The sequence below is a fragment of the Sminthopsis crassicaudata genome, chromosome 5 (assembly GCF_048593235.1).
Source record: "Sminthopsis crassicaudata isolate SCR6 chromosome 5, ASM4859323v1, whole genome shotgun sequence".
Taxonomy (NCBI): Eukaryota; Metazoa; Chordata; class Mammalia; order Dasyuromorphia; family Dasyuridae; genus Sminthopsis; species Sminthopsis crassicaudata.
In genome coordinates, this window is record NC_133621.1 from 107697761 (window position 1) to 107724206 (window position 26446).

Below are 26446 nucleotides of genomic sequence, written 5' to 3' on the forward strand. Positions count from 1 at the left end.
TTTAGATTTATGAAGTTTTGTCCAAGGGGCAAGGGGAGTTTTTACATCTCACAAGCTAACAATAGGAATTTCACCTTTTGAGATATTTAATGCCAGAATGAAGTCCTTGATAGTGGCACTGAAGAAACAAAGACAGTGATTGGACACATCATCATGCAAATCCTTTAAACATCTATAAATTGATACCATTTAAAATGCTACCTCCAAACTGTCATGAATATGTGAATTTCTATTAAAATGGAATTAGATTAGAAATAAATTTCCCTCCTAGGGTCTGTAAGTACTTAAGAGCCTCCTGGTTTCCAATTCCAACCTTAATCAGACTGATGAGTAATGAAAAGGGGAAGGTGAGAAGAAAAGATTGACCCATCTTTGTGACCTTGGGCCAATCACTTCTGTGGGCCTCAGTCTCTTTACCTATAAAAATAGATGGTTTGACTAGAATTCTGATCTTTAGGCTTCTTCTAGCTCTTAATCTTATAGTTATATGATCTTAGGAATGGCTAGCGCCCATTCCAAAATGAGACCCCAGACCAAGAGATATCATGGGCATAGAACTTCAGAGACATTCCATTCCTCACGTTATCTTCCTGTTATCTCTTGGTTCTGTAATCATGGGCAAAAAAAAAAAAAAAAAACCTTTATGCTGCAGTTTGTTAAGACTGGGATCATATACCATATTTAACCAGAGTTCTTAGAAGAAAAAGGCTTTGGAAGCTTTGAAGTGCTAGAGCAATGCAAATAATGACTAGGCCCAGGTAGGGAGCTAACCAAAGTCATGTTGAACGAATCATTTCTCTGGGCCTCATTTTTTGTAAGCCAGGCAAAGGGGATAAATAGGATAAAAGCAGGGAAAGATTTTAATCTGAACTACCCACATATAGATATGTGTCCTGTGTAAGAGTGTGTGCATGCAGTCAGGAGGGAGACATGGATAGGTATCTCTAAAACTCAGCTACTTCTTTCCAGAGATGATTTTGATTTCTGCTTGGGAGGGAGCAAAAAGGTTGCCAATGCTAGCTGTTCAGTTTTCTTTTGAGACTGAATACAAACATGCTTTGTTTTATTGCACTTCAGATTACTTCATTTTTTCAAAATTGAAAATTGTGGTAACCTTACATAGGGCAAGTCTGCTGGCATTTTTTTTTTGTTTTGTTTTGTTTTGTTTTAGCAGCGTATACTCATGTCTCATTTTGGTAATTCTCACTTTTTCATTATTGTATATCCACGATCAGTGATCTTTAATATTACTATTGCAATTGTTTTGAAGTAACCAAGAACTCTGCCTACATAAAACAATGAATTTAATGGGTGTTTTGTTTGTTCCATCAACCAGCCCTTCCCCTGTTATTCTGTCTCTCTCACCTCCTTATTCCTTGACACACAATATTGAAATTAGACCAACTATAACCCTACAATAGCCTCTGATTATTCAAGTAAAAGAAATGATCAATAGCTCATTTTTGTTTTATTTTAAGAAATTTCCACAGTCACCTCAACTTTTGGCATCCACAATGATTATAATTTGCTGAAGGCTCAAGGTGATTAGCATTTTTTAGTAATGAAATATTGTTTAATCAAAATATGTACATTTTTATACATAATATTGTACATTAGTAGTATAATTTTTATGTGCACTGGGAAATAAAATTCTTGTGACTCTATTGAGTGATCTGGAACTGAAATTGCAGAATCTCTTAAGGTATGTTTATACACAAGGACTTCTCTTACATTAGATAGGAATGACAGTATTATTAGCTTTGAATCCTGCTGTAAATTCCTTAGAACATATTTTCTTTAAAAGCTTTTTATTTTCAAAACACATGCATAGTTTTCAACATTCACCTTTGCAAAAACTTATGTTCCAATTTTTTTCCCTCCTTTCCCCCCACCCCCTCCCCAGATGACAAGTAATCTAATCTATGTTAAACTTGTGCACATTTCCACAATTATCATGCTGCACAAGAACAATCAGAAAAGGAAAAAAAATGAGAAAGAAAAATGCAAGCAAACAATAAAAAAGTAAAAACACTATTTTGTGATCCACACAGTACCCACAGACCGACCTCTCTGGGTGCAGATGGCTCTCTCCAACACAAGACTGTTGGAATTGGGCTGAATCACCTTGCTATTGAAAAGAGCCATGTCCATCAGTAGTAATCATTGTATAATCTTGTTGCTGTGTACACTGTTCTCTTTGTAAAAAACCCAATTTTTAAAGGAGAGGTAGAATGAACTTGACTATTTGTATCCTTGTTGCTCTGCCATGAGAGGAGCCCAAACTTTGGCACATCATCATCAGAACCACTGGGCATCTCTGAAGTGGTATATGGGAAGCACAGGATAAATTTTAAAGTGGCACAAGAGATCATTCTACCTTGTTATCCTTATGCAAAATAAACATCCAGACTTTAAAAGATAAATGATGCTTGATAGTATGGAATATAGTACTAATTTATAGGCTATCTCTGATTGGAGCAGTAGGTACATAAGTGTGCCCATATTCTCAATGTGGTTAAGGATCATGGTAAACATTCACTTTTTTCTTTCATCCCTAAAAATAATGTGATTTGCCCTTCAAAAGTTCCTTGCCTGTCCTTCACGCCCTATTGCAAGGTCTGACAATATTGTCTTCCCTATCTTCTTGCTGCCTTATTGCTACTCTTTCAGTGCAAAATTTTTTGACATCTAAGGTCTTCCTGGGGGCAGCTAGGTGGCACAGGTGGAAAAAAGAAATGGACCTGAACTCAGAGACTCTGAGTTCAAAGGTTTCATACATGTTCTAGCTGTGTGACCCTGGGCAAGTCCCTTAACCCTGCTTTGCTTCAGTTTCCTCATCTGTCAAATGAACTGGAGATGGAAATGGCAAGTCCCTGCAGTATCTACCAAGAAAAACTCCAAATGGGGTGACAAAGAGTCAGACATGATTGAAAAATGACTGAACAACAAAAAGGACTTTCCATATCTATTTTTTTTTATGGTAGAAGGAATTAAAGACCCAAGAGATAGATATGGAGGAGAATTCATTGAATTTTATCATCTACCCCCAATTTTCCTTAGGGAGAAAAGGGTAAATGAACAGGGATGTCTCTCTCACATCCCCAGTGATCCTTAGAAAACTTCTGTGGGTTTATATCTATTTTGAGTGAGGCCACAGATGTAGGGCTGCTCTCTCTATAGATATAGGTCTTCGTTCCCTGGGGTTCAAGCTTGCTCCTCCCATAACCAAGGGGGTACATGACAATAATAAGCAGCAGAAGCAGTAGCATGATTTCTGCCCCAACCAGAGCTAGAAACTCAGCACCCAGCTTTGAGGGTTGGATCCATTGAGCGATGTAGAAGAGGAAGAGCAAAAGTCCGCCGAGCAGCATCCCTGCTGAAGCCCCTAGGAGCACCACTGACAGATTCCACTTGTCCTTGTTACCATAAAACCAGGCCAGTAGGAATGGCAGGGCAGCAAAGAGAGCAATGACTAGTGCCCCATAGACACCAAACCTTGCCAGGGCAATTCCAATCTGGGACACCCTTAGCCGTTCCAGCTCAGGGAACTGATGACATTGGAGAAAATGGGAGCTCTCATTCCATAGGCAGAAGTTGTAGAAGCCAATTTTTATGGTGGGAAGGTCAATGAGGTTGCCTGATCTCCAGAGCAGGGCATAGAGCAGCAGGGAGATTACTGTTGTGAGGAGGATAATGGTGGTCAGGGACAGCAAGAGCCTGCGGCCTTTTGATTTCACAGTGACCATCTTGATCCCTTCTCCAACTTTACTGAGCAGTAACTTTCCTGAGGACCTGAAGTAAGTAAATAAAAACACCAATTGAATGTTTTACTTTTCACCTTTTGACACACACACACACACACACACACACACACACACACACACACATGTACATAGAGTGATGTACACAAAATTCCCATCTTTTCAGAAACAAAGCAAGCTACTATCTGGACAATCCATGGACAATATCAAGATTATCTGGGGTTAGGATAGTCTTTATAACTCAGCAGACTAGGTGGTATACTTAGGGGACACCCAAAAGAAATTTGGTTCAAAGGAATAGGCAAAAACTTCCACTCTGATTAGAAATTAGCAACATTTCCACTTTACACATAAGATAACTGAGGTTCAGAGAGGTATAATAATTTCATGAGGATTTAAATCTGGGTTTGTTATGAATCCAAATCCAGTACTTTTTTTCACCACATCCTCAGGACTCTTAAATAATACACTCCTTAGTCTTCCCCTTTTGGATAATACAAACAATTGCTTCCTGGAATTATTTAAGCTCCCTATGATGCATCCCTTGTATATTATGGGATTATTCCATGTCAAAGGTGGAAAAAATATGATTACACTCCTCTATTTAAAAAGTGATTTTATATTAAAGGTGTCTCCAGTAGACAAGGGTTTAAACTGACTTTTAGTCACTAGATCCAATGGTTCTCAAACCTCATCCTTCTTGACCTCTTCTCACACTGTTGATCAGCCTCTCCTTTAAGGACCATGTTTAATTGAAGGGGCAGGTAAGTTCTCTAGGCAATTGAGTAGGAGATGGAGTCCAGGCTGAAGAGTTCCCATAGTTTCTATCTTTTCATTTATTTTTCTTAAATCAGTCAACATCCTCCAGATTTCTTTTTTTTACAACAAATACAGGGGAATTCCAAGGACTTAGAAAAGGTTGTAAGTGTCCTTGATCAAGTTGCTCCTGAATTTTATGGTAGCTAAAGGCCACTGTTTTACCCACACTGGTGTATCAGTTTTCTATTGAATAGGAACAGGTGAGAATGTTGGCAGGCCTTCAATAGTATCCCTGCCTAAAAAGCCGAAGTACTCAATTGTAATTTGTTAAGACGTCTCTTCCCCACAGATTGATGGGGATTTTTTCAACTACAAAAGGAGTAAAAACTCCTGTTTCACTTTCAAAAGTCATAAGGGCAGCACTAACTTTAGCTGCTATTGATCCTCCTACGTCAGACATGTAGGTGTCTGCCTTAATCTTTGGCCAGTGACTGGGCCAGTTGGCACCTATATGTATGCACCTGTGATTACCAATCCTTCTAATGGTACACCATTTATATAGCTTGCATAGGTTGATCAGCTGTAACTGAGGCTATCCGTATATTTCTGGATTCTGTTGTTGGGAATTAGGTGATTGCTTATTAGAAGTTTGTATCTGTAAATCTGATGCTACTACTACTTCTCCTGGGTGATAAGTCACACATTATCTACCTGTATTAGTGACTGGGATATTAGCTACACATCCCCGTTTCCCAAATCAGTTCAAATGGATGAACACTGTTTTTTGTAAGCACTCTCAGAGGTGAAATGGTCAAGCTGACTGTGTGTGGAGGCAAAGGATCCATAGGTGCCGGACAGGGACAGGTTTCCCCTCTCCAGGGGATATCTCAGTAGTCCCAGCTGCATACAACTCTATTTGTCCTAATTGCAATCTCCTTCCCCCACAGGCTTGCTTAAAGACTTTCTGGGAGTAATAGTTGCCATCAAGCCTCAAGTGTTTTTTGCCTGGGGCCCTGGATCATGCCTAAGTGAAGGGATAAAGGTCAGTTCTCCAAGAACTGTGGATTGTGACACTTGAGGGAGTTATGAGGCAGCTCTTACTGACACAACACAGGTGTTGCTTGTGGATGGGGAATGAAATAAATTGGAGGCAGAGGGAAGAGAGAGGTGAGACAACGCAACTGCCCCTCAGTTACCTTGTATCATTCTCATCCTCTCACAGGAAGAGATCCATTCTACAGGTCTGAGTTAGACCTCCAGCAGCTACTGGCAGGTGGCTCCCATTTCACAACACTCCTTGGTACTCTCTTCTCTCTAGTTTTTGGCATACTACTCTCCTACTCTCTCCTACCTGTATGACTACTTCTCAGTCTCCTTTGCTGGATTTTCATCTAGGCCGTGCCCACTAATAGATTGCCTCATAGGATTCTTGCCAGGGTCCTCTTCCCCTCTTGATCTTACCAGCTTCCCATGAATTTAATGATAATTTCTATGCTCGAGAGTCTTATCCTCTTTGATAACCTTCAATTTTGAATCTCCAACTGCCTTTCAAACATCTTACATTGTCTAATTTCCACATATCAAAACTGAGCTTACTATCTTTTCTCCTAAACTTTGCTATTACTGATGAAGTCACCACCATGCTTCAGGTTCCTTTGGCTCACAATCTTGGTGTCTGTCATCCTTAAGTCTTCACCCTCTCTCCCCATATTCAATCTATTGCCAAGGTCTGTTAATTTCCCCTTTGTAATATCTCTTAAATATGCTTCCCCCCTTCTCTCCTCTGGTAATAATATCAATAACAGCCTGCACACACACTATTACTATCCCTAGGACTCTAAAGTCTCTTCTGTGTTTCAGTTTTCCCATCTATAAAATGGTCTGGGAGAGGACAAGACATAATACAAGGACTTTGATACATACTGGTTGTGAGAGAATGGTTGTCATTCTTTCAGCTAAATTTCAGAAAAGGTGTTGGTTTGTATTGGTATATCTTACCAGGAGCTCCTTAAAAGATGAAACCACAGGTTTGTTTTTTTTTTTTTTAAAGGAAAACAAGGCTAGATATCTCTAACTAAGGTCCTATTAAGCTCAAGACCTATGGCTATGGTGCCTTTCTCATTGGAGCCCCTACTTTCAGATTGCAGAAAGTGAAGAATATATAGAAGTTCTGATACAGAAGAAGTGGGGGTGGGGGAAGAGACTTTGAAACCTATACAGATAAGTGGGAGAGGCCAAGGTATGGTAAGTGGGAAATTCTTTAGATAACTAAAGAGGTACACAAAAAGGTATTTGTAGTCTCTGCTTCATGGGCTCCACTCCTGGTTTGACTCTTCCCTGATGGCATTCAATGAGAGATAATTCTGGAAGAGGCTAGCTGTTGTGGTTCTTTGAAAATGGCCTTGATCTTTTACCCTAGCGTTTGCACTTTTGTTTTAGCTGAAAGAGATTAATCTGGAGGCTCTGACCTTGAGAATTTTGAAAGGTCAGGAGAGCAAGCCTCCAAAGTCTGAGAATCAGGGAGTCTGGGTATGTAAGAGTCTGGGAATCAGTGTCCATGTTGAACAAAAGCATAGATTATAAAGAATGTCCCTGATTACTACCTGAATCATGAGGAAGAAATAGGATCTTTGAAGCACTAATCTGGACTCTGAAACCCCAAATCCAGGTAATATAATTAGAAGTAATAGAAAGAACTTGCTATCTACACATGACTATTGGAAGATTGGATTGGAAGAGAAACATATAACTCTGTGTCTTAACTTTATGTCTAAGATTTTGGTGAGACTGTTCAGCCATACTCTGGTTTTGCCTTTGTCTTCTGCTGCTTGATATTTGCTACTGATATTTTAGGGGAGCTTTAAGTTGGAAAATGAAAGCAAGCCAAACCAAAATTTAAACACAGAGTTCTGGATTATTTCTCTTGTAATGTCTTTAAATATGCATAGACCTCAGATCCCAGGAAAACATGAAGGACAGCCTGAATTGAGAAAGCTTTCTGTTGCTTCTTGTGTGAAAAAGAAATTCTGGATCTTAGAATTAAAACTCTACTCTCCAGTCAGTGTTCTCCAGGTGTACACATCTGACTCAAATTTGCAAATATTTTTAAGGCAATAAGTAATATCTCCTTACACACTGTTGTAAGCAACACTGGGCATATACTTAACATTTGTTTTTGCAGGGAGAAGGTAAGATTTTTCATTGGCCTGCTGCTGATAATCGCATAATAAAGGAGGAAAGTAAGCTAGGTGAATGGAAAACTGTGACCTTGTCTTTTGTTCTGGGTCAAATGGTTTGCACACTAAACCAGAGATGATTTGGAGAATGTCTAATCCTAAATGAGATATTTATCTGGAATAGAGTACTGCAATCTGTACCAGTATAAATGCTAGCAAGGACTGAAATGGCTTACAGGTGGCCCCAAAAAAGCAGGGAATAATTGAGATTATAGTCCCAGAAGCCACTATGAGACCATCCTACATGAGCAGAACTATCGGAGTACCATGCACAGCAGCTACCCTAAAATAATTTGTTACCTTTCGTCCAAGGAGGTCAGGACACATCATCTAAGCAGTTTCCTTCATTTTTTCAATGATCCCAGGAAAGAAATAGTGGGGAACAGCATGGAGGAAGTGAAATCATTTGACATGGGCAAACAAATATGGAAGATGGGAATATCTTAAAGATCTCCCCTTTCCTAGGTATTTGTTAGAGACTCTAGCCACATATGGTTTGGTAGGCAGTTGCTGAGTTCCTTTACCACTGGGGTGCTCCCTTGTGTCATGCTTTCAAGTGACAAAGCAACAATGGGCAAGTGGTTGCCCGGTTACCATTGGCTTGGCCATTGTCTGTCTGAAGGAACAGTGCTCTTCATTTCTGCTGGGCTGGCTGTCCAACATGACCTTATATACTTTCTACCTTTTTCTGGTCTCTGGGACCATCATCACTTCATAGATGCCACTCCTATAGCTCTCTTACAGCAAGGCTGTGTTTTAGATAGGCATGAGATAGCAATCTAAAACTTAAAATTGAATATATTACAGCAGGTGAAAATGAAGAGTGGATTCTGATGGGACTGATAGAAAACTGAACTGAAAGAAAGGAATTAAACTGCAGGCAGACACTTTTAAAGTCATACCATTAACCTAACCATGAATAGAAGACAAAGAGCATGTGGAAATCACTTGGGAAATAATCTTTAAAGCTGTTACTATTGAAACAGCTCAAAAAATCTGGCAAGAGCCAAGACAGCCCAGTGGGAGAATTATTTAGAGGACTCTGTTCTTCCAGGATAACATTCTCATTATCGGAACTGCTCGGGTCATTTTCCTAGATTTCTGGCTATGATATTGTGATGTGGGCTTTGGACCCAGAAATATCTTTGCTGCTCTGATACATTCTGTATTCTGTATTTAAAGGATTTTGCAGACCAGAAGTTTGGGGGGAAAGCAGAGGTGGTTCATTGGGTTGGCATTAGCTGCTATTCCATGACCACCTCTCATTCAATAGCATGGGTTCTTGTTATTCCTTCCTGCCCTCACATGAGAGTCAATATGGTACTATGAAGAAAGCACTCTACTGGAATTCAAAGATGCCTTCTAGATCCAGCCACACCAGTTATAGTTATGCAATCTTGAACAAAGTCGCTTTTTTGAAACTAAGTTCAAAATGGACTTCTCTTACATAGTACAAGTCAAAAATGGACTTCTCACACAGTGCACTGTCTCCCATGCCTTTGCACTGGTCACTTCACATGCTTGAAATGCATTTCTTAACTCTACTCATAGAGTCCCTTTGTTATTTTAAGGTACAGACCAAGAAAAAATATATAGCTTTTTTTGTAGACAATTTATGATGGCCTGTTTAAAGAAATCTCAAGTCAGAATCACAAAATTGAAATAATTTCCCCAAAATTACAGAATATAAAGTAAATCCACAGAAATCATCAGTATTTTTGTATATTATCAGTAAAACAACATGAAGGGATAAAAAGAGAAATTCCATTCAGAAAAACTACAGAACATATTAAATATTTGAGAGTATCAACATGACCAGCAAGATGGAGGAGGAGATATTTTCTCTGATCCTCACAACCTCTTACATATTTCCAAAATAGAAATTAAGTACAGGAGATAAGGCAAGTTCATCTGTTTCTAGAGTTTAGGGCATCAAGAATCCAAATTTAACAACTTAGTGAATTGACAGCACAGAAGGCTACTTGCTAGTCTCTAAAGGAGGATTCACTCAGCAGCCCTTCCTCATCACCTATTGGGGGCAAGGCTATACAAGCTGATCCATAGTATTTCATTAAGAACTGTACCCACCCCACATTCACTTCTTCCCAGAGCTTTAGAAATCCAAATTGTAGAAGGTTGCAATAGTGGATTTCAGCAAGACAGCACTGGCATAATAGAGATCAGCCAGAGAACCAGAGGGAACTAGGTTGGGAAACTGTATGGACGTGCAGCATTCCACAAAACCTGAAGGAAAAAGCACAGCTGGGGCCACTTCTGAACCTTTCCAAGTCATTTGGGATAGAGACCAATGCTGGTCTCTTTGTAAAAAGAGGCCAAGATGGTTTCAAGGTACTGTCCCAGGGGAAATTATTTAAAGGGGGAGGAATCAGAAAGTGAACTATATGGGACTATAAGAAAAAAAAAAGGATATCACCAAAAATATATTCAGATATTCAAGAACTATATGAATACAATTTTAAAATTCTTATAGAAATGATTAATTTTAGAAATATTCATTTGCTCATGGGTAGACTGCACTAATTAATGTAATGAAAATTACTTCCTAAATTATTCAGTTCCATACTTTATAGATCTAGAAAAAATAATAAAATTTATCTAGAAGAACAAAGGATCAAAAATCTCAAGGGAAATAATGAAAAACCAAATGAACCTACAGCCTAAAACTTTGTGATACTATCTAGAAATGGGTGAGTGGAAAAGTTTAATTATATAATTTACAGATGAAATGAACAAATATAAATACTCCAACTGCTAGAATAATGACTCACTGTTACAAGGGAAAAACTTTTCGAAAAATGGGAAAACAATCTAGAAATTTGGAATAGAATGACATCTTATGCCATGTACCAAGATGGATACATGACTTAATCATAAAAGGTGACATCATAAATAAGAGAAGGAATGAAGACAGTATACTTTTCTAATGATACAGCACAAAGGGCAATTTTGATTATACAAAGTTTAAAAGCTTTTGTACAAAAACAATGCGATTAAAATTAGAAAAGAAATAGTTAACTGGAAAAAATCCTTATAAGAAGTTTTTCTGATAAAGATCTCATATCCAAGATACTTCCAGAACTAACTCAAATTTATAAGAGAGCCATTTCCCAGTAGAAATAGTCATCAAAACAAACACGTAAGTTCATGTGTTTTCAAAGTAAGAAATTTGAAGCCATATCAAAATGTTAAAAATCTCTAATTATACGAAAACATATTAAATAAAGCAATTCTGTGGTTACACTGAAGTTGTGGGAAACCTGGCATACTGATTTTCTTGTTGGCGGAATTGTGAATTGCTCCAGCCATTCTGGAAAATAATTTGGAATTATACTCCCCAAAATTACTAGATATGTATAGATATAGCATATATATCTCCTTTGATTCAACAATATCACTATATCTACCATCCAAAGAGAGGGAGAAAAAGAACCTCTCTATGCAATATTTATACTGACATATATACTATAAAAATATCTCACCTCTTTTGGTTGAACAAAGAACTAGAAATTAAAGTGTTGAGCCCATTATCTGGGGAATGGCTGAACAAATTATGGTCTATGAATGCAACAATTAATATTGTGTTACGTGAAGTGATGTAAGATAATTTGAGAGACACTTGGGAAGACTTGGATTAATTGATGCAATAAAGTGAGTAGAAACAGAAGAACAGGTTATGCAATAACTTTGAAAGAATGAAGAACTCTGTTTAATGCCACTACCTGTTAGGTTCTTACTAAGTGCTAATGAGATTATGAGATATTAGGTTCTTACTAAGTGCTAAATCAGTACTTAACAATTCTCTAATTCTGGCCTTTAAGGGGAGTTTTACTTCTGTGAACTCCTGGGGAGGAGCGTGCATGCTTAGGAGGAGCAAGTTCATTGGTTGAAGTATTTCTCCCACAAGCCCCTGAGTTATTCCACGCCCATTCTCTGGGAGGATGAAAGAAGAGTCTGGAAAGTCAGTTCTGGATTGGATCAAGGAGCAGACGTCTCATGGATTCGCAAGTGAAGAAGACAGAGAAAAAGATTCACAGAGAAAAGAAACCTCCTCCCAGAGAAGGATTACAACAGAGAGACGACAGAACTTTACAACTACCTATTCACAACTCTGGAGGACATGATGAAACATGCTACTAAACTGCAGTAATTCTCCTAACAGAGACATGATAGATTTGATAAAGAATATTGCATAACATTTTCAGACATGTCCAGTGTAAGAATTTGCTTTACTACACTATGCACATGTGTTAAAATGCGTTTGTTTTGTTTTTGTTTTCCAAGAAGAGGGGGGGCTTGACTTGGAATAAGGGAGCCAGACAGAGAAACAAAAGAAAAGTTACTGAACTTAAAAAAAAATCCTTTTTTTTTAGATAAAAAGATACGAAGACTGAGAGATAAGCAGAACAGCTTTGAAAGTTACAAGCTGAATTTTAAAATAAAAGCAAGCTAAACCTAATATGTATTTATAATTTTGTGAACACTACTGTTCTGTTTTACTTTGTAGATAGAAATGCTCATTTTCTTTGCTGGTTTTAAGTTCAAAATAAAATTTTGTGTGATGACATGTAATAAAGAAATCTAGACAAAGGAAAACAAAAGAACTCAAAACAAGTGCTGTTTTATATTAAGCCTTTCCAGAGATTCCCAGTTGCTAGTTCTTTTCTAGGTTGTCCTAAAAGTCTTAGTGCAGTTTTTAGCTTTAATTAATTTAAAACTATTAAGATTTTTGGGATACCCTACATTTATATTTATTCATATATATTTATGCTGTGTGTATATATGCTTATATATACACACATACACATATTATCTGTATAGATAGATAGATAGATAGATAGATAGATAGATAGATAGATAGATAGATTGTCCTCCACATTAGAAAGTTCCTTGAAAGTAGAGATTGGTTCATTCTTGGTTCTTGTACAAAGTACCTGATTTTCATAGACTATGTCAGTGACCAAGACACATGTAGTACCTCAAGATTTGGCAAGTCAGTGGACTGAGTTGTCCGTTATGCAGGGATTAAACAAGCCAAGCTTGAAGAGGCTGATCACAAGATTATCAGTTTTTAGTAATAAACTCGTTTGCCTAAGCAGTTCCTGAAATAGGAGGGAGCTAGATGATACAGTAGTTAGAGCCTGGAATCAGGAAGATATTGAACCTCAAATATTTTTATTTGTGTGATTCTGGGCAAGTGATATAACCTCTATCTCAGTTTCTTCATCTACAAAATGGGACAAATAGGACACCCACCTCCTAGGGTTTTTGTAAAGATAAAATGAGATGATATTTGTAAAGCATTTTGCAAACCTTAAAGCAGTCTGTAAATGCTAGTTATGTTGTTATCTGTGTCACTGGAGAAAGTACCTGCAGCTGTGAAATTGTACATATTCTAAAGTCTGAACAAGAAAGTGTCGGCTCTGCTCAGCTCTGTACAGGGCTGCTACCAATTAATACCACAGTGTAACTTTAGAGTATCATGCAAATCTGACGTGATTTTTTGGACCAGTAATTTCATCTGCATAGGGGCAGCTCGGTAAGGAACAGCTTCCCCCAATGTAAACTGGCATTTTCTTGGTATTGATAATCTAATGTAAGAAATTTCCCTGGAGTACTGGGAGGTTCAATAAACTTGCCAGGTTCACTTAGCCAGTAGAGGGCAGAGGTAGAACTTGAACTCGGACCTCCCTGAAGGTGAATCTAGTTCTCCATCCATTGCCCCGGGCTGTCTCATTATCCCGTGGTGTTTTTCTCCTGGGCGAATTCATAGAATCTCCCAGGATGGGCAGAGGGGCTCTAAGGGAGCCGAAGAGCTTAAGAGAAGGAGGGACGGGTCCAGTTTGTCCTTCGGTGCCGGCAGTGTGTAATGACTTGGTTTGCATTATTAGATGATTCCTGATGGAGCAAGGGCAGGAAAGAACTAGAGCACAGGGAGTCAAAGATCAGATCGGCAGAACCAGAAAAGACCAAGCGGCTCGGGAGGGTTGGATTCTTGCTTGTTGGAGATGAAGCCGTTCCTCCAGTCAGTGGGTCTCAGGGCCTGAGCTAGACTTTTCGCGACCACACCAACATTTGATCAGCGCGGTGGTTTTGGAGCAGAGAATAGGAAATGAATTACGTTTCCTTTCACACAAACACCAACCAAGATTCGAGCGATTCATTTCCCCCAAAATTGCTTCAGAATTGAAATGGGTACCCCGATTGCTGTAGATCTAGACCTTCCGCTCCCCTCCTGAATCAATAACAGGAGACTGAGACCTTCGTGGAACCTAGTGAGTCACTATTCACATCCAAAAGATAAAATACCAGCTGCAACTGAATTTTGAATTTTATTGAGTTAACTTAGGCCCAAATATAAATTCTGTTTGCTTCCGAAATTTGGTATTTTTACTGAACAAATGAAAACAATACAGACTGTGTGTTCTGTATATTCCTACTGTCCAGGGTCACAGGACAGGGCATTGCCGAGGCAGACTCTGAACTCACTGTCCTGACTGGGATGCTTATTGTATTCACTAATCTACACAGACGTTTGAAAAGGACCCTCCTGCATGGGCCACAGAGGTAAGAAGTGTTGGTAGTCGTGATGTCTGTGTGGGTCCCTATCGGTCGTGCTCACAAACCACTTGCTTTCTTATAGAATTCACAGGAAGAAACAAGATGTTGGGGTTTTGGAATAAGCTGCAAGCGCAGTATGAATCAGCAGTAGGATGTGGAAATGAAAAAAGCACATGATGCGAGCGGTTGCATTACAGAAGAAGTCCTGGATCCAGAGTGAGGAAAGGTGACAATTGTGGTTATTCTCGGTGTTGGTCTGATCCTATCTGGAGTATTGTGTCCTGTTCTGAGCACAGATTTGAGATGGTCGGAACATGTCCAGTAGCAAGAAAATATGATGTAAGTCTCTGAAACGGTGCCATGCAAAAATAAGGTTAAGTAACAGGATGTTGGGCCTAGAGACTGTGGGAAGGGTGTAAATATTTAAAGAGGTGTCATGTGGATAAGAAATTGGGGTCCCCCTGAGAAGAAATCCTAACACCACGAGCGATTTGCAGGTCATCACAGATTTCAGAGGGTTTAGCCAGAATTCTTTCTGCACGTATAGGTGAAACAAGTTAACTATGTATGTTCAGGATGTAAGATAGACATCAACTCATCGATGTAACATAAAAACTTTTCTGATACTCACAGTGGATAATAACAATAATAAAACATCCCATTTAGTTGAGAATTTAAAATTATGTAATGTAGTTCTGCTTTTATTCCTGTAGAGCATTACAGTATGGTATAGGTAACTAGGAGATGGCCCTACTGGGGGAACTTGAAAACTAGCTTCTTATGTCAAGTTCTCTCAAAGTTTCCAAAGTTGATTACAGGCCCTAAGCCAAGACTAGTAGCAAGAAAGTTGGAACTGACAATAGTGAATAGAAGTGAAAATGAAAAGTTGAGTTTAAGTTGTACTGAACTTTTCTCATTTCTAGGATTTTCCAGATGCTGGGTTTAGGGAGAGACTGGCAAGTACGCTAATTGTAAAGAGATGGGAGTCAAAGATGATGTATATCTATAGGGAATTCCTTTCCCTCTGGGATTCCCCCCCCCCAATCATCTGAGCAGATTCCATCTTGCACAGGATACCTGCAAGGGCTCCAACAAACTGGAATTTTCACATGAATCTTGGTATGGATTTACCCTAGTACCTTGTACCTTTCTCTTGCATCTATGGCTAGCAAATCCAAATCTTCTGCTCCCTGATCCTCATCATTCAGTCCTGCTAGTAGTCATCAAGAAACTAATGAGCATTTACCATGTTTGCTATCATGCAACAATCCCTTCCCCCCCCTCTGCTACCTCTCTCAAACTCTCCCATCTATTCAGAGCCAGATGAAAATCCCCTAGAGCCTATCCTCTTGTGCCCTCCCCTCTGCTGTATCCTCTGCAAAAACTGCTCTACTGTGATTCTTCTTTGCAGTAGCAGAAAAATCATCTTCTACTTAGACTGTTTCCTTCTGACCGTGAAGGCTTTCCTCTGAAGGCACTCTCCCCCAATTCTGGGTGCTGCTTCTTTAATGACTTTTCTTCCCTCTCTCCCCACCTACCTCTTACCCAAGGCAGAAGTCACTGTTTTTTGCTCTCCATCTCCATAGTCAGGACCCCTCTCTGCCAGCATCTCCCAACAGCCTCTTCTCCTTTGACCTTCATACTATTCAAGTTCAATCACTCTGTCCAGTCCCTTGAACTCTCAAAGGCTAGGGCAGCAGACCGTGAGCTCTGGCAGGACCTACCAAGCTGGAAAAGCTTCAACTATGACCTCGGTGAGAATCTGTACCTGTTGTCTGAGAAGCAGCATAGCTAAGTACAGACAAACGCATCACTAACCAGGTTGGCCACAAAATGAAAAGGCATATATGTGTATATGTGAATATACATGCATACACATATAGTGTATACACACAGACATATACATATATAACAATACATGCACACAAGTATATTTGGATACTACATGGATTGTGCATGTAGGGTGTATACTTAATTGTTTCAATATTTTTTTCTCTTCCAGTGAATTCTACCTAAGAGTGAGAAAAATTGTTAGATAAACTAAACTTATATTAAATACAGATCTAATTTGTGTACTAGTTGCAAGAAATGAAATGATGCTCAATAAAAGCCCTGCTTTCTTAGCAACAGAAATGTCAGAACTGGTGAATTTCTTCTTAAGCTCACTTTACCAAAATCAAATAGGGATGAATTCAGATCCTTGGAGCATAATGCATTTCTTCAGGTTAGTAGCTGGCCATTTTTCTCCTCTATCTCTTATCCCTACTTGAAATGATTCAAGTTAATCATTCCTTTTCCTCATCACTGTTGGAATTAATGCAAAGTACTAAAGCTGTTAGTAGACTTTTTAAATTCACATAATTTGACTACCTTTTTTGCATTATATACTCTAACTATGAAGTGGGAAATCAAAAAGAAGTGATCTTGGGAAGGATAAGGATGGGAGGTGGGAGGGAAGGAAAAAGGGGAGGTAGAAGGGGTTCAGCGAAACAGAAAATAAGAAGGAATGTTCACAGATAAATTAAACTGCCAATTGCTTAGTTTATCCCTACTTCTCGCCCCAACCCACCTTCACCACATACTAAAAAGATCCTGAGAGAACTAAGCTTGCATGAATAGACAGCTGAAAATTGTTTGGTGGCTGAGTACTTACATTACAGGATTCATGGTGCCAAAGTATCGAGACAAATCCAGACCATGAAAGAAAAGTCTTGCTAAGTGTAAACTTCTTTCTTGCAATCTTGAATTTTAAAAGTCAGTTTAAACTTACTTTGTCTTTGCTCTGGAATGTGAATAAATAGCTCTTCCGAACTTTAATATATTCCTTGTGACGTCTGATGTAAACAGCTGATTTCACTTTCATTTCTTATAAGCTCTATTATTTGCTTGTATCTGGGGACTTCTCGGAAGCAAACTTGGTAAACAATCTCTTGCAGGTTTTCTGAAAGGATTCCTGAGGTTTCAGGGTTATCTAAATTGTGGTGATCAGGTTTTGGATGTCAAGACTAAGTGCAGTAATTGTTCCTTTTGTACTCAACTGTTTAAGCATTAGAATGATACATATCTAAATAAAACCAACAGCTATGTCTTGGGGGGGGGGGGAAGAGGGAAACCATTTATCATAGCACAGAGCCAAAGAATTGTTTTTTGTTATGAATGGAAACCTTGATCAAGGTTAGACTTGTTAGAAATTAGCTAGTAATGCAACTGCATCTTTTATGCCTTTTTTGGATTGTTTTTCATAGAAGCAGGGATTCTTTGATTTGCTATGTAAAAATAAATACTTTGCTCTCTCCTTGTGAGCAATATTTAAGAGCTATATTAAGCACATATTACAATGATTAGAAGCAACTTTTGCTGTGCCAGTGGCAAAATCTGCTTTTTACTAGTCAAGGTGGTAACAATGGCTACATCCTAGCTAAGCAAAACAGAACAGAAGAAAGGGGAATTCAAGTATTTCTTTTCAGTTACTGACTTGTGGAGATGCAGCCTGGATGGTCTGAATTTAGGATTAGTAGAACTTAGTAGTACAAGAGAAAATATATGAAGGCATGAAAAGTCAGAATTGAGTTTGAAGTAGCAAAATCTCCTGAGATCATCTAATTTTCCTGTTCTGCTCAATTCTCCTATTTTTCCTTCTCTATGAATTCCTTGCCTCACTCTGCTAGATTGCCCTTCTCCCTCAAGAAGAAACCTGTAGGGAGTATCACCCCGTTTCCCCAAGTAAATGCCCAAATAAATGCCTTTTCTTGATTTGGAAAAGCTTTAGGAATAAATAGTCAGTTCTGGCTAGAATTGAGTAACGAGAAGGAGGCTGAATTATATTTGGGAAGTTATAAAGTCTTGAGTTGCTTCTGATCATTAAAACCATCTTCCTTAACACAGATCTTAGCAGGCAGCATGGAGTAGTGGATAGATTACTGCTATTACAGTCGCAGATGCCAAATCAAGTCCTGCCTCTGACACATATTGGCTATTTGTCTCTGAGGTCAGTAATTTCTCAGTGTCCTAAGTGACTAAGATTATACATTGCAGAACAGATGCTGATCTTCATTAGTAGAGTGGTGGTTCCTCATTGGGAGTTCCCTATGTCAGTAAAATTACAGGTTCAGTGTTTTGGCTTAGGTGGCAACATGTTAGAACCCAGATGAATCCAAATCCTGTACCAAATATTTCAATAAAGTTTGAAGGATAATGATCAAGAAAGCCAAGGAGAAATGGGAATGAACTATACTCTTCTGTTCAAGACTATATAAGAAGACTAAAGGAAATCTATGAAGGCTCTAAACAGAGATAGGCTAGAATCATGGGAAGAAATAGTAGGCAAATAGCTCAGATCCATAGCAGGAAGCAGGGCCAGACCAATGCTCACACAGGCCAGGTCTGACTTGGTACTCAGGCAGTCTATGCCCAATTCAGAACCGGGGCAGCCCACACTAGAACAAATTTCCAATTTAGATTCTTTGGAAATTAGAATGGGTCAAAGTAAAAGTAATAAATCCACAAAATAAGCAATATTAAAATCAAAAGTTAAAAAGAAAAAAATCAAAATATTTCCCATCAAATAGAACAAAATGCAAGTTATTTCCTATCAAAAACAAAAACAGTTCAGAAAGATTTAATCTAAGAATCACTGATTAACAATATTGATTAACAAAAGCTTGGCTTAACTGAGTTACGTACTATTTTCAGCTCTAGAGACACAAAGAAGGGCAAAAAAACTATGTATAGACAAGCTATATACAAAGTAGATGAAAGTAAATGGGTTTGAGATGTATATACAATAGTGGGAGTAACAGGATGCATGCCATGATGGTATTAGGAGGACTTTCCAGGGTCAGTGTTTTCTGGGAACAATAACTGACCTTATCTGTAGAAGCACCTCACAGGTGTGATGTCCAAATAAGCAATAAGATCTCAGAGGAAATGTACTGATAGTGAAAGGGATGAGTGCGTGAGTTAAAAAAACAGAAAAAATAAGTGAACATAGCATGTGCTGATTTATATTCAAGTCTCCTTAGTTCTCTTTCTGGATGCAGATGGCATTTTCTATCCAAAGTTTATCGGGATTGCTTTGGATCACTGAACCACTGAGAAGAACCTTTTCATAGTTGATCATCGCACTCTCTTGCTGTTACTGTGCACAATGTATTCCTGGTTCTGCTTGTTTTGCTCAGCATTAGTTCCTGTAAATCTTTTCAGGACTTCTTTAATCAGTTTGTTCCTCATTTTTTAAATAGAACAATCATATTCTATTAACTTTGTATGCCAAAGCTTGTTTAGCTGTTCCCCAGCCACTACAAAAAGAACTTCTACAATCATTTTTGTACATATGGGTCCTTTTCTCTCCTTTATGATTTCCTTGGGATACAGACTCAGTACAAACACTGTTGAACCAAAAGGTATGTATAGTTTCATAACCCATTGGGCATAGTTCCAGATTGTTCTCCAGAATGGTTGGATCATATCAGAACTCCAACAACAATGTATCAGTGTCCCAGTTTTCCCACATTCCCTCCACCATTTATCATTTTTTCCTGTCATCTTAGCCAATATGAGAGGTGTGAGACCACTGCAGTATTTTTGCCAAGAAAATTCCAAATAGGGTCATAAAAAGAGTAGAATACTATTGGAAGAAAACTCGACATTAACAATAAAAGGAATTCAGGAGGCAGAGATCAGGAAAGGGAGAGCATTTCAGGCTAAGGGGACAGCTAGTGAAAAATCACAGAAGTTGGGAGATGGCATGTCATTTGCAAGGAACAATAGGAAGTTAGTATCACTGAGATCACAACGTATATAGAGGGAAGTAAAGTATAAGAATACTGCAAAGCTAGGAAAGAGCTAGGTTATAAAGGGATTTAAGAGACAATAGAAAAAAATTTATTTTATCCTATGGGTAGAGAGCCGTTAGAATTTTTAAGTAAAAAGGAATGATATGGCTAAATCCTATACTTAAGGGTTTTGGGGGAAATATGGACTTCCATTTTGGATTGCTGAACCAAAAAGTATCCTGTAAATTTCTCAGGCTTAGGCTGACACACTAGATCAAAGGGACAAGCATGACCACAGAGTAACCTTGCCTATTTCTGTCCTCCTGCTTATTTGGACATCACACCTGTGAGGTGCTTCTACAGATAAGGTCAATTATTGTTCCCCAAAAACACTGACCCTGGAAAGTCCTCCTAATACCATCATGGCATGCATCCTGTTACTCCCACTATTGTATGCATCCCAAACCCATTCCATCATTGTGTGCATCCGGTTATTGCTTTAGGGTGTGAGAAATACAATTTTTTTATATAACAGCTGCCTGATGACCTAACTCCATTTTTTTTTTTTTTTTTGCTTCAGTTTCACTTGCCTGCTTTGCTGTATAAATGCTGTTCTCCAGTCACTCTGGACCAAATGATTTTTGAACAGGAGTTCAATTCAGTTGGCTAGCCTAAACTCTCCAATTAAATTAAAAGAATATTAATTAAATTATTATCAAAAAGCCATTACATTAAATTAAATTTAAAGAATAAAAACCAATCTCTGTCTTGCCTCAGTTTCTCTGGCATTACAGGATATTTTGAGTTTGAGGTGCCTACTGAACATCCACTTTGAGATGTCCAAAAGGCATTTTTGTGAGATTAAAATTTAGGAGAAGAGATTAAAGTTGGATATATAGATTTGAGTCATGGATATATAGATACGAGTTATCTGCATTGAGATAATTGAATCCCTTGGAAATGAGGAGGTCACCAAGAGACATAGTAGTTGTTTGTCCTTTGTTTTTCAACAGGACCATGATATCATGGAAGAGATGCCATGACTTGCAAGAGAGTTGGATTTCAGTGAGTGCAATGGGAGACTTAGCTTAATAAACATTCTGTGAGTGACTGAATGAGTGACATCCAAGATTTCCCTTCCCCTCCTTCACAATATGGCACCAATCAACATTTTTCAAGCCTTCTTTCAAACAATCCACCTTCACAAAAATCTAAACTTCAGACAAACTGAAGTATTCACCAGACCCCTTCACTTCATTCTCCTCTTTACCTCTCCATGCCTAAAATTCTCCCTCCCAGTTGTTTACTTCCTACTCAACTCAAATAATCCCCCCCCTTCCTACCTAGGGTATGACCTCACAGCACAAGTCTTGGATATTCTTTGTATGCATCATACTTACCTACTAAATGCCCCTAATTTCCCCAAGGGTAGAGATCCAATCTTAACTGAACCCTTTAATGCTTTTAGAACAATGCGCAATGGTGTTTAATAAATATTAATTTAACTAAATCATATGATCATTTAGACTAGAAAAGTGGGCTAGAGTCAAATTTAAGAGAATCTTGAATGTCAGGCTATGAGATCTCACTTAGCATCGAGTTATCTTGATTAATATGTACAAAATTGACTAGTAACATAGTATGAAAGGAGAAGACACACAGAGCTTTCGGGCACCCACTGTTAAAGAGATGTGATCTAGGTGGAGATCCTACAAAAAACATCTGAGAAAGAGACTGAAAAGGAGTTGTCGGACAAGTAGGAAGAGAATCTGCACAAAGCAGTATCATGGAAGCCTAGATAGAAGAAAGTGTCAAAAAGAAGGTGATTAATAGAGGTTACTACTGAGAGGTTAAGAAGAATCAGGATCCAGAAAAAGCTATTTGATTTGGTAATTATGAGATTATCAAAGCCTTTGGAGACAGCAGTTTCAGTTGAATGAGCTAGAAATCAAATTGCAGAGGGTTTAAAAGAGGTGAGAGGAAGGAATCATCAATTGTATATGGATTTCTTTTCCAGGAGGCTAGCCATCAAAGGAAGAAGAGATATAGGATAATAGCTAACAAGAATGGTAGGAACAAATGAGGATTGTTTTTTGTTTTTTGTTTTTTTTTTAAAGGATGGGGAAGGAGATAGATTTGTACACATCAGGCGGAGTATCAGTATACAGAGATTACAGAGAATGGGTGGAGTAATAGGGGAGATGATTTGCAGGACAAAATGGGATAGGATCATTTGACTACTAGAGGGGTGGCCTTGACGAAGAAAAAGGGCCATCTCTTCCTAAAAGATGGGTGAATGAGGAGGATATGTAGGGGGGAGAGATGGAAGATGAGTAAAAGGAGGAGCTCTTAGTGAATGTTATAAGGAAGGGGACTCCATGGGAGGCTTAAAGAGGTGGGGGCAGGTTAGGAACAATTTATCATTATGATAAGTGGAATTATGAATTGATTTGGAGTATGTATAAAAGAAGGGATTGCCTTGTAGCAGTGAGGAACCAGTTAAGATTACCTAATTTGTGATGCACAATTTTATGACTTTGCCTTCAGCAAAACACAACTAGGAGAGCTAAGACATTATCTATGTTAAACCAGTCTTTCACTTGAGATTTAAAGCTCTCCACCACAATGTGGCCCTAATTTACTTTTCTACCCTAGTATACTTACCCTTACCTACTCCATGTTTTGCTTGCTTCTCAATCTTGCTCTGCCTTCCTCTGCCTGAATGCATCTATGAAAGCCATCACCTTGGGGTGATCTTTCTCTTCAAATTTCCTTATAATACTTTTGCTTAGGAAGAGATACAAAGAGAAATTCCATTCCAAACAAATGTTGAGAGTATAAAATATTTGGGAATCCATCTACCAAAGAATAGTCAGGAATTATATGAGAAAAATTACAAAACACTTGCCACAAAAATAAAGTCAGATTTAAATAATTGGAAAGACATTCAGTGCTCTTGGATAGGCCGAGCGAATATAATAAAGATGACAATACTCCCCAAACTAATCTATTTATTTAGTGCTATACCAATCAGACTCCCAAGAAACTATTTTAATGACCTAGAAAAAATAACAACAAAATTCATATGGAAGAATAAAAGGTCGAGAATTGCAAGGGAACTAATGAAAAAAAAAGTCAGAGGAAGGTGGTCTAAGTGTACCTGATCTAAAGCTATATTATATAGCAGCAGTCACCAAAACCATTTGGTATTGGCTAAGAAATAGACCGGTAGATCAGTGGAACAGATTAGATACAAAGGACAAAAAAGGGTACATATATAGCAATCTAATCTTTGACAAACCCAAAGATACCAACATTAGGGACAAAAATTCATTATTCAGAAGAAACTGTTGGGAAAACTGGAAATTAGTATGGCAGAAATTAGATATGGATCCACACTTAACACCATATACCAAGATAAGATCAAAATGGGTCCATGATTTAGGCATAAAGAGTGATATAATAAATAGATTAGAGGAACAGAGGATAGTCTACCTCTCAGACCTGTGGAGGAGGAAGGAATTTATGATCAGAGGAGAACTAGAGATCATTATTGATCACAAAATAGAAGATTTTGATTACATCAAACTAAAAAGTTTCTGTACAAACAATACTAATGCAAACAAGATTAGAAGGGAAATAACAAACTGGGAAAATATTTTTACAGTTAAAAGTTCTGATAAAGGTCTCATTTCCAAAATATATAGAGAACTGACCCTGATTTATAGGAAACCAAACCATTCTCCAATTGATAAATGGTCAAAGGATATGAACAGACAATTCTCAGATGAAGAAATTGAAACTATTTCTACTCACATGAAAGAGTGTTCCAAATCACTACTGATCAGAGAAATGCAAATTAAGACAACTCTGAGATACCACTACACACCTCTCAGATTGGCTAAGATGACAGGAACAAATAATGATGAATGTTGGAGGGGATGTGGGAAAACTGGGACACTGATACATTGTTGGTGGAGTTGTGAAAGAATCCAGCCATTCTGGAGAGCAATTTGGAACTATGCCCAAAAAGTTGTCAAACTGTGCATACCCTTTGACCCAGCATTGCTGTTATTGGGCTTATATCCCAAGGAAATACTGAGGAGGGGAAAGGGACCTGTATGTGCCAAAATGTTTGTGGCAGCTCTTTTTGTTGTAGCTAGAAACTGGAAGATGAATGGATGTCCATCAGTTGGAGAATGGTTGGGTAAATTGTGGTATATGAAGGTTATGGAATATTATTGCTCTGTAAGAAATGACCAGCAGGAGGAATACAGAGAGGCCTGGAGAGACTTAAATCAACTGATGCTGAGTGAAATGAGCAGAACCAGAAGATCACTGTACACTTCAACAACAATACTGTATGAGGATTTATTCTGATGGAAGTGGAAATCTTCAACATAAAGAAGATCCAACTCACTTCCAGTTGATCAATGATGGACAGAAACAACTACACCCAGAGAAGAAACACTGGGAAGCGAATGTAAATTGTTAGCACTACTGTCTATCTACCCAGGTTACTTATATCTTCGAAAGCTAATAATTAATGTGCAACAAGAAAATGGTATTTACACACATATAATGTATCTAGGTTATATTGTAGCACATGTAAAATGTATGGGATTACCTGCCATCGGGGGGAGGGAGTGGAGGGAGGGAGGGGATAATTTGGAAAAATGAATTAAAAAAAAATAAAATAAAATAAAAAAATAAAATAAAATAAAAACTGCAAAAAAATTTTCTTTTATTAGAAATGAAAACTCATCTAAAATCTGGAAGAAATAGCATGATGGAAAGAAAACTTGATTTGGAATCAGAACATGGTCTGAAGCCATTTATTCCATTAATTACTTGTATTAACCCTTGCACAAAATCATTTAACTTCGCTGGGTCTGGATTTTTTATCTCAATGAAAGAGGCACACAAAATCTGAACAAGAGCTCACCTTCCAGTACAGGCCCACAGCAAAGATGGCAGGAGTGCTGCAATCAACTTTAGAAAGTGTCAGGGACTTGGATTTCCAGAGTCTTGTATCTTCTGACTGAAGATTCCATCATGTGGTAAGTTGAAAAGGAAAAAAAAAAAAAAAGGTGGATCCTGGGAAAAAAAGAGAAGCTTACATGCAGGGATTGCTGGGGTACTCCTGAGTAACTATGAGATGGAGAAGGGAAAGCAAGCTGGTGGTGCTCGGGGGAGCACATATCTGGTCAAGCACTTACGATGTGCCCAGGCACTGTGCTCAGGGAGCCTCACAACCACCAGGCATTTAGGTCTGATATTTCCCCCAGTTTTTTGTTATAAAAACTGAGGCAAACCGAAGTGAAATGCCTTGCCCATAGTCACTCAGGTATTAAGTGTCTGAGGTCTGAGATGAACTGATGTGAATTCAGATCTTTCTGAGGGCTGGAGGGCTGTAGTTAGAGTCAAGATGAAGTAGGAATTTTAAGAGAATGATTCCATTCGTAAAACGCTCACAGAGAGACATTTATTACAGGACAAAGATTGACATTAATTCTGTGAAATAGCTTCACAAGCTGGAACAAATATGACTAAGCCATCCTGAACCACAGGGCAGAGTCTAGTAAGGCCCTGGAGGGGCCTGGTAGTGACCAATGATCAGGCAGACTTTAAGATATGCTAATCAAGATGGACTTAGGAGTTGGTCTGTCCTTATGTAACAATGGAAACAGGTTGGGTGGTTTAGAATTATTAAAGTTATTAAAGCATGATGAGAGAAGGAAGGTACTGAGTACAGAGTGATTGCTAGGGTGTCCCTAAATCCAGAGGTTCCAACCAAATCCCAATCCTGATGAAGCTGAGCTAAGAAACTTTAACAGATTACAATGTACCTTGGGTGTAAGCAAATCACCATTCTGACTAATGAGAATAGACTGAAAGAATAGTTATACATATTACAGCCTTGCAAATTTTCCCCAGAAAGTTTATCTCCTATATACCAGATGTAGAAGATTATACTCACTAGTGTATAGGAGAAAGAGAACGATTTTATTGTTTTATTTTTTAAAAATTTAAACTCATCTACCATCCCTCAAAGACTTCTCCCTTATTCCCATTCCACTACACCTAATCTCCACAATTTCCCATTCTAAAGCTACCTGCCTCTTCCACTATACTCTGAAAAGCCTCTTCTGTTAGTCAACAAACTAGATTTCATCTGAAACCTTTTCCTTTCTTGTTCTCTCCATCTTCTTGGGGTTTTTGAGACTTGGCTTCCTCCTGGTGATACCCTGGCCAGCCCTCTAGCACTGGCTGCAATTTCACTCCTGTGTCCCAGCATTGAGAGTGGGAGGGGAGTTAGATCTTTCTCCTCATTACC

The 26446-nt window shown here is 38.4% G+C and overlaps 1 protein-coding gene across 3 annotated transcripts; it reads right to left on the reverse strand.

Annotated features, from left to right (window-relative positions):
• Positions 1-2953: 2953 nt before the first annotated feature.
• Positions 2954-25166, reverse strand: TMEM140 (transmembrane protein 140). 3 transcript variants are annotated; one of them, XM_074267851.1, is made up of 2 exons: positions 25055-25166; positions 2954-3792 (listed from the first exon to the last, which is right to left on the reverse strand). In XM_074267851.1, exon 2 carries the CDS (start codon positions 3744-3746, stop codon positions 3057-3059), a length of 690 nt encoding a protein of 229 aa, XP_074123952.1. In that variant the 5' UTR covers positions 3747-3792; positions 25055-25166; the 3' UTR covers positions 2954-3056. The 3 variants fall into 3 exon arrangements, with proteins under 3 accessions (XP_074123952.1, XP_074123951.1, XP_074123953.1); XM_074267850.1 differs by lacking the exon at positions 25055-25166 and adding an exon at positions 16989-17148; XM_074267852.1 differs by lacking the exon at positions 25055-25166 and adding an exon at positions 8057-8143.
• Between the last annotated feature and the right edge of the window lie 1280 nt (positions 25167-26446).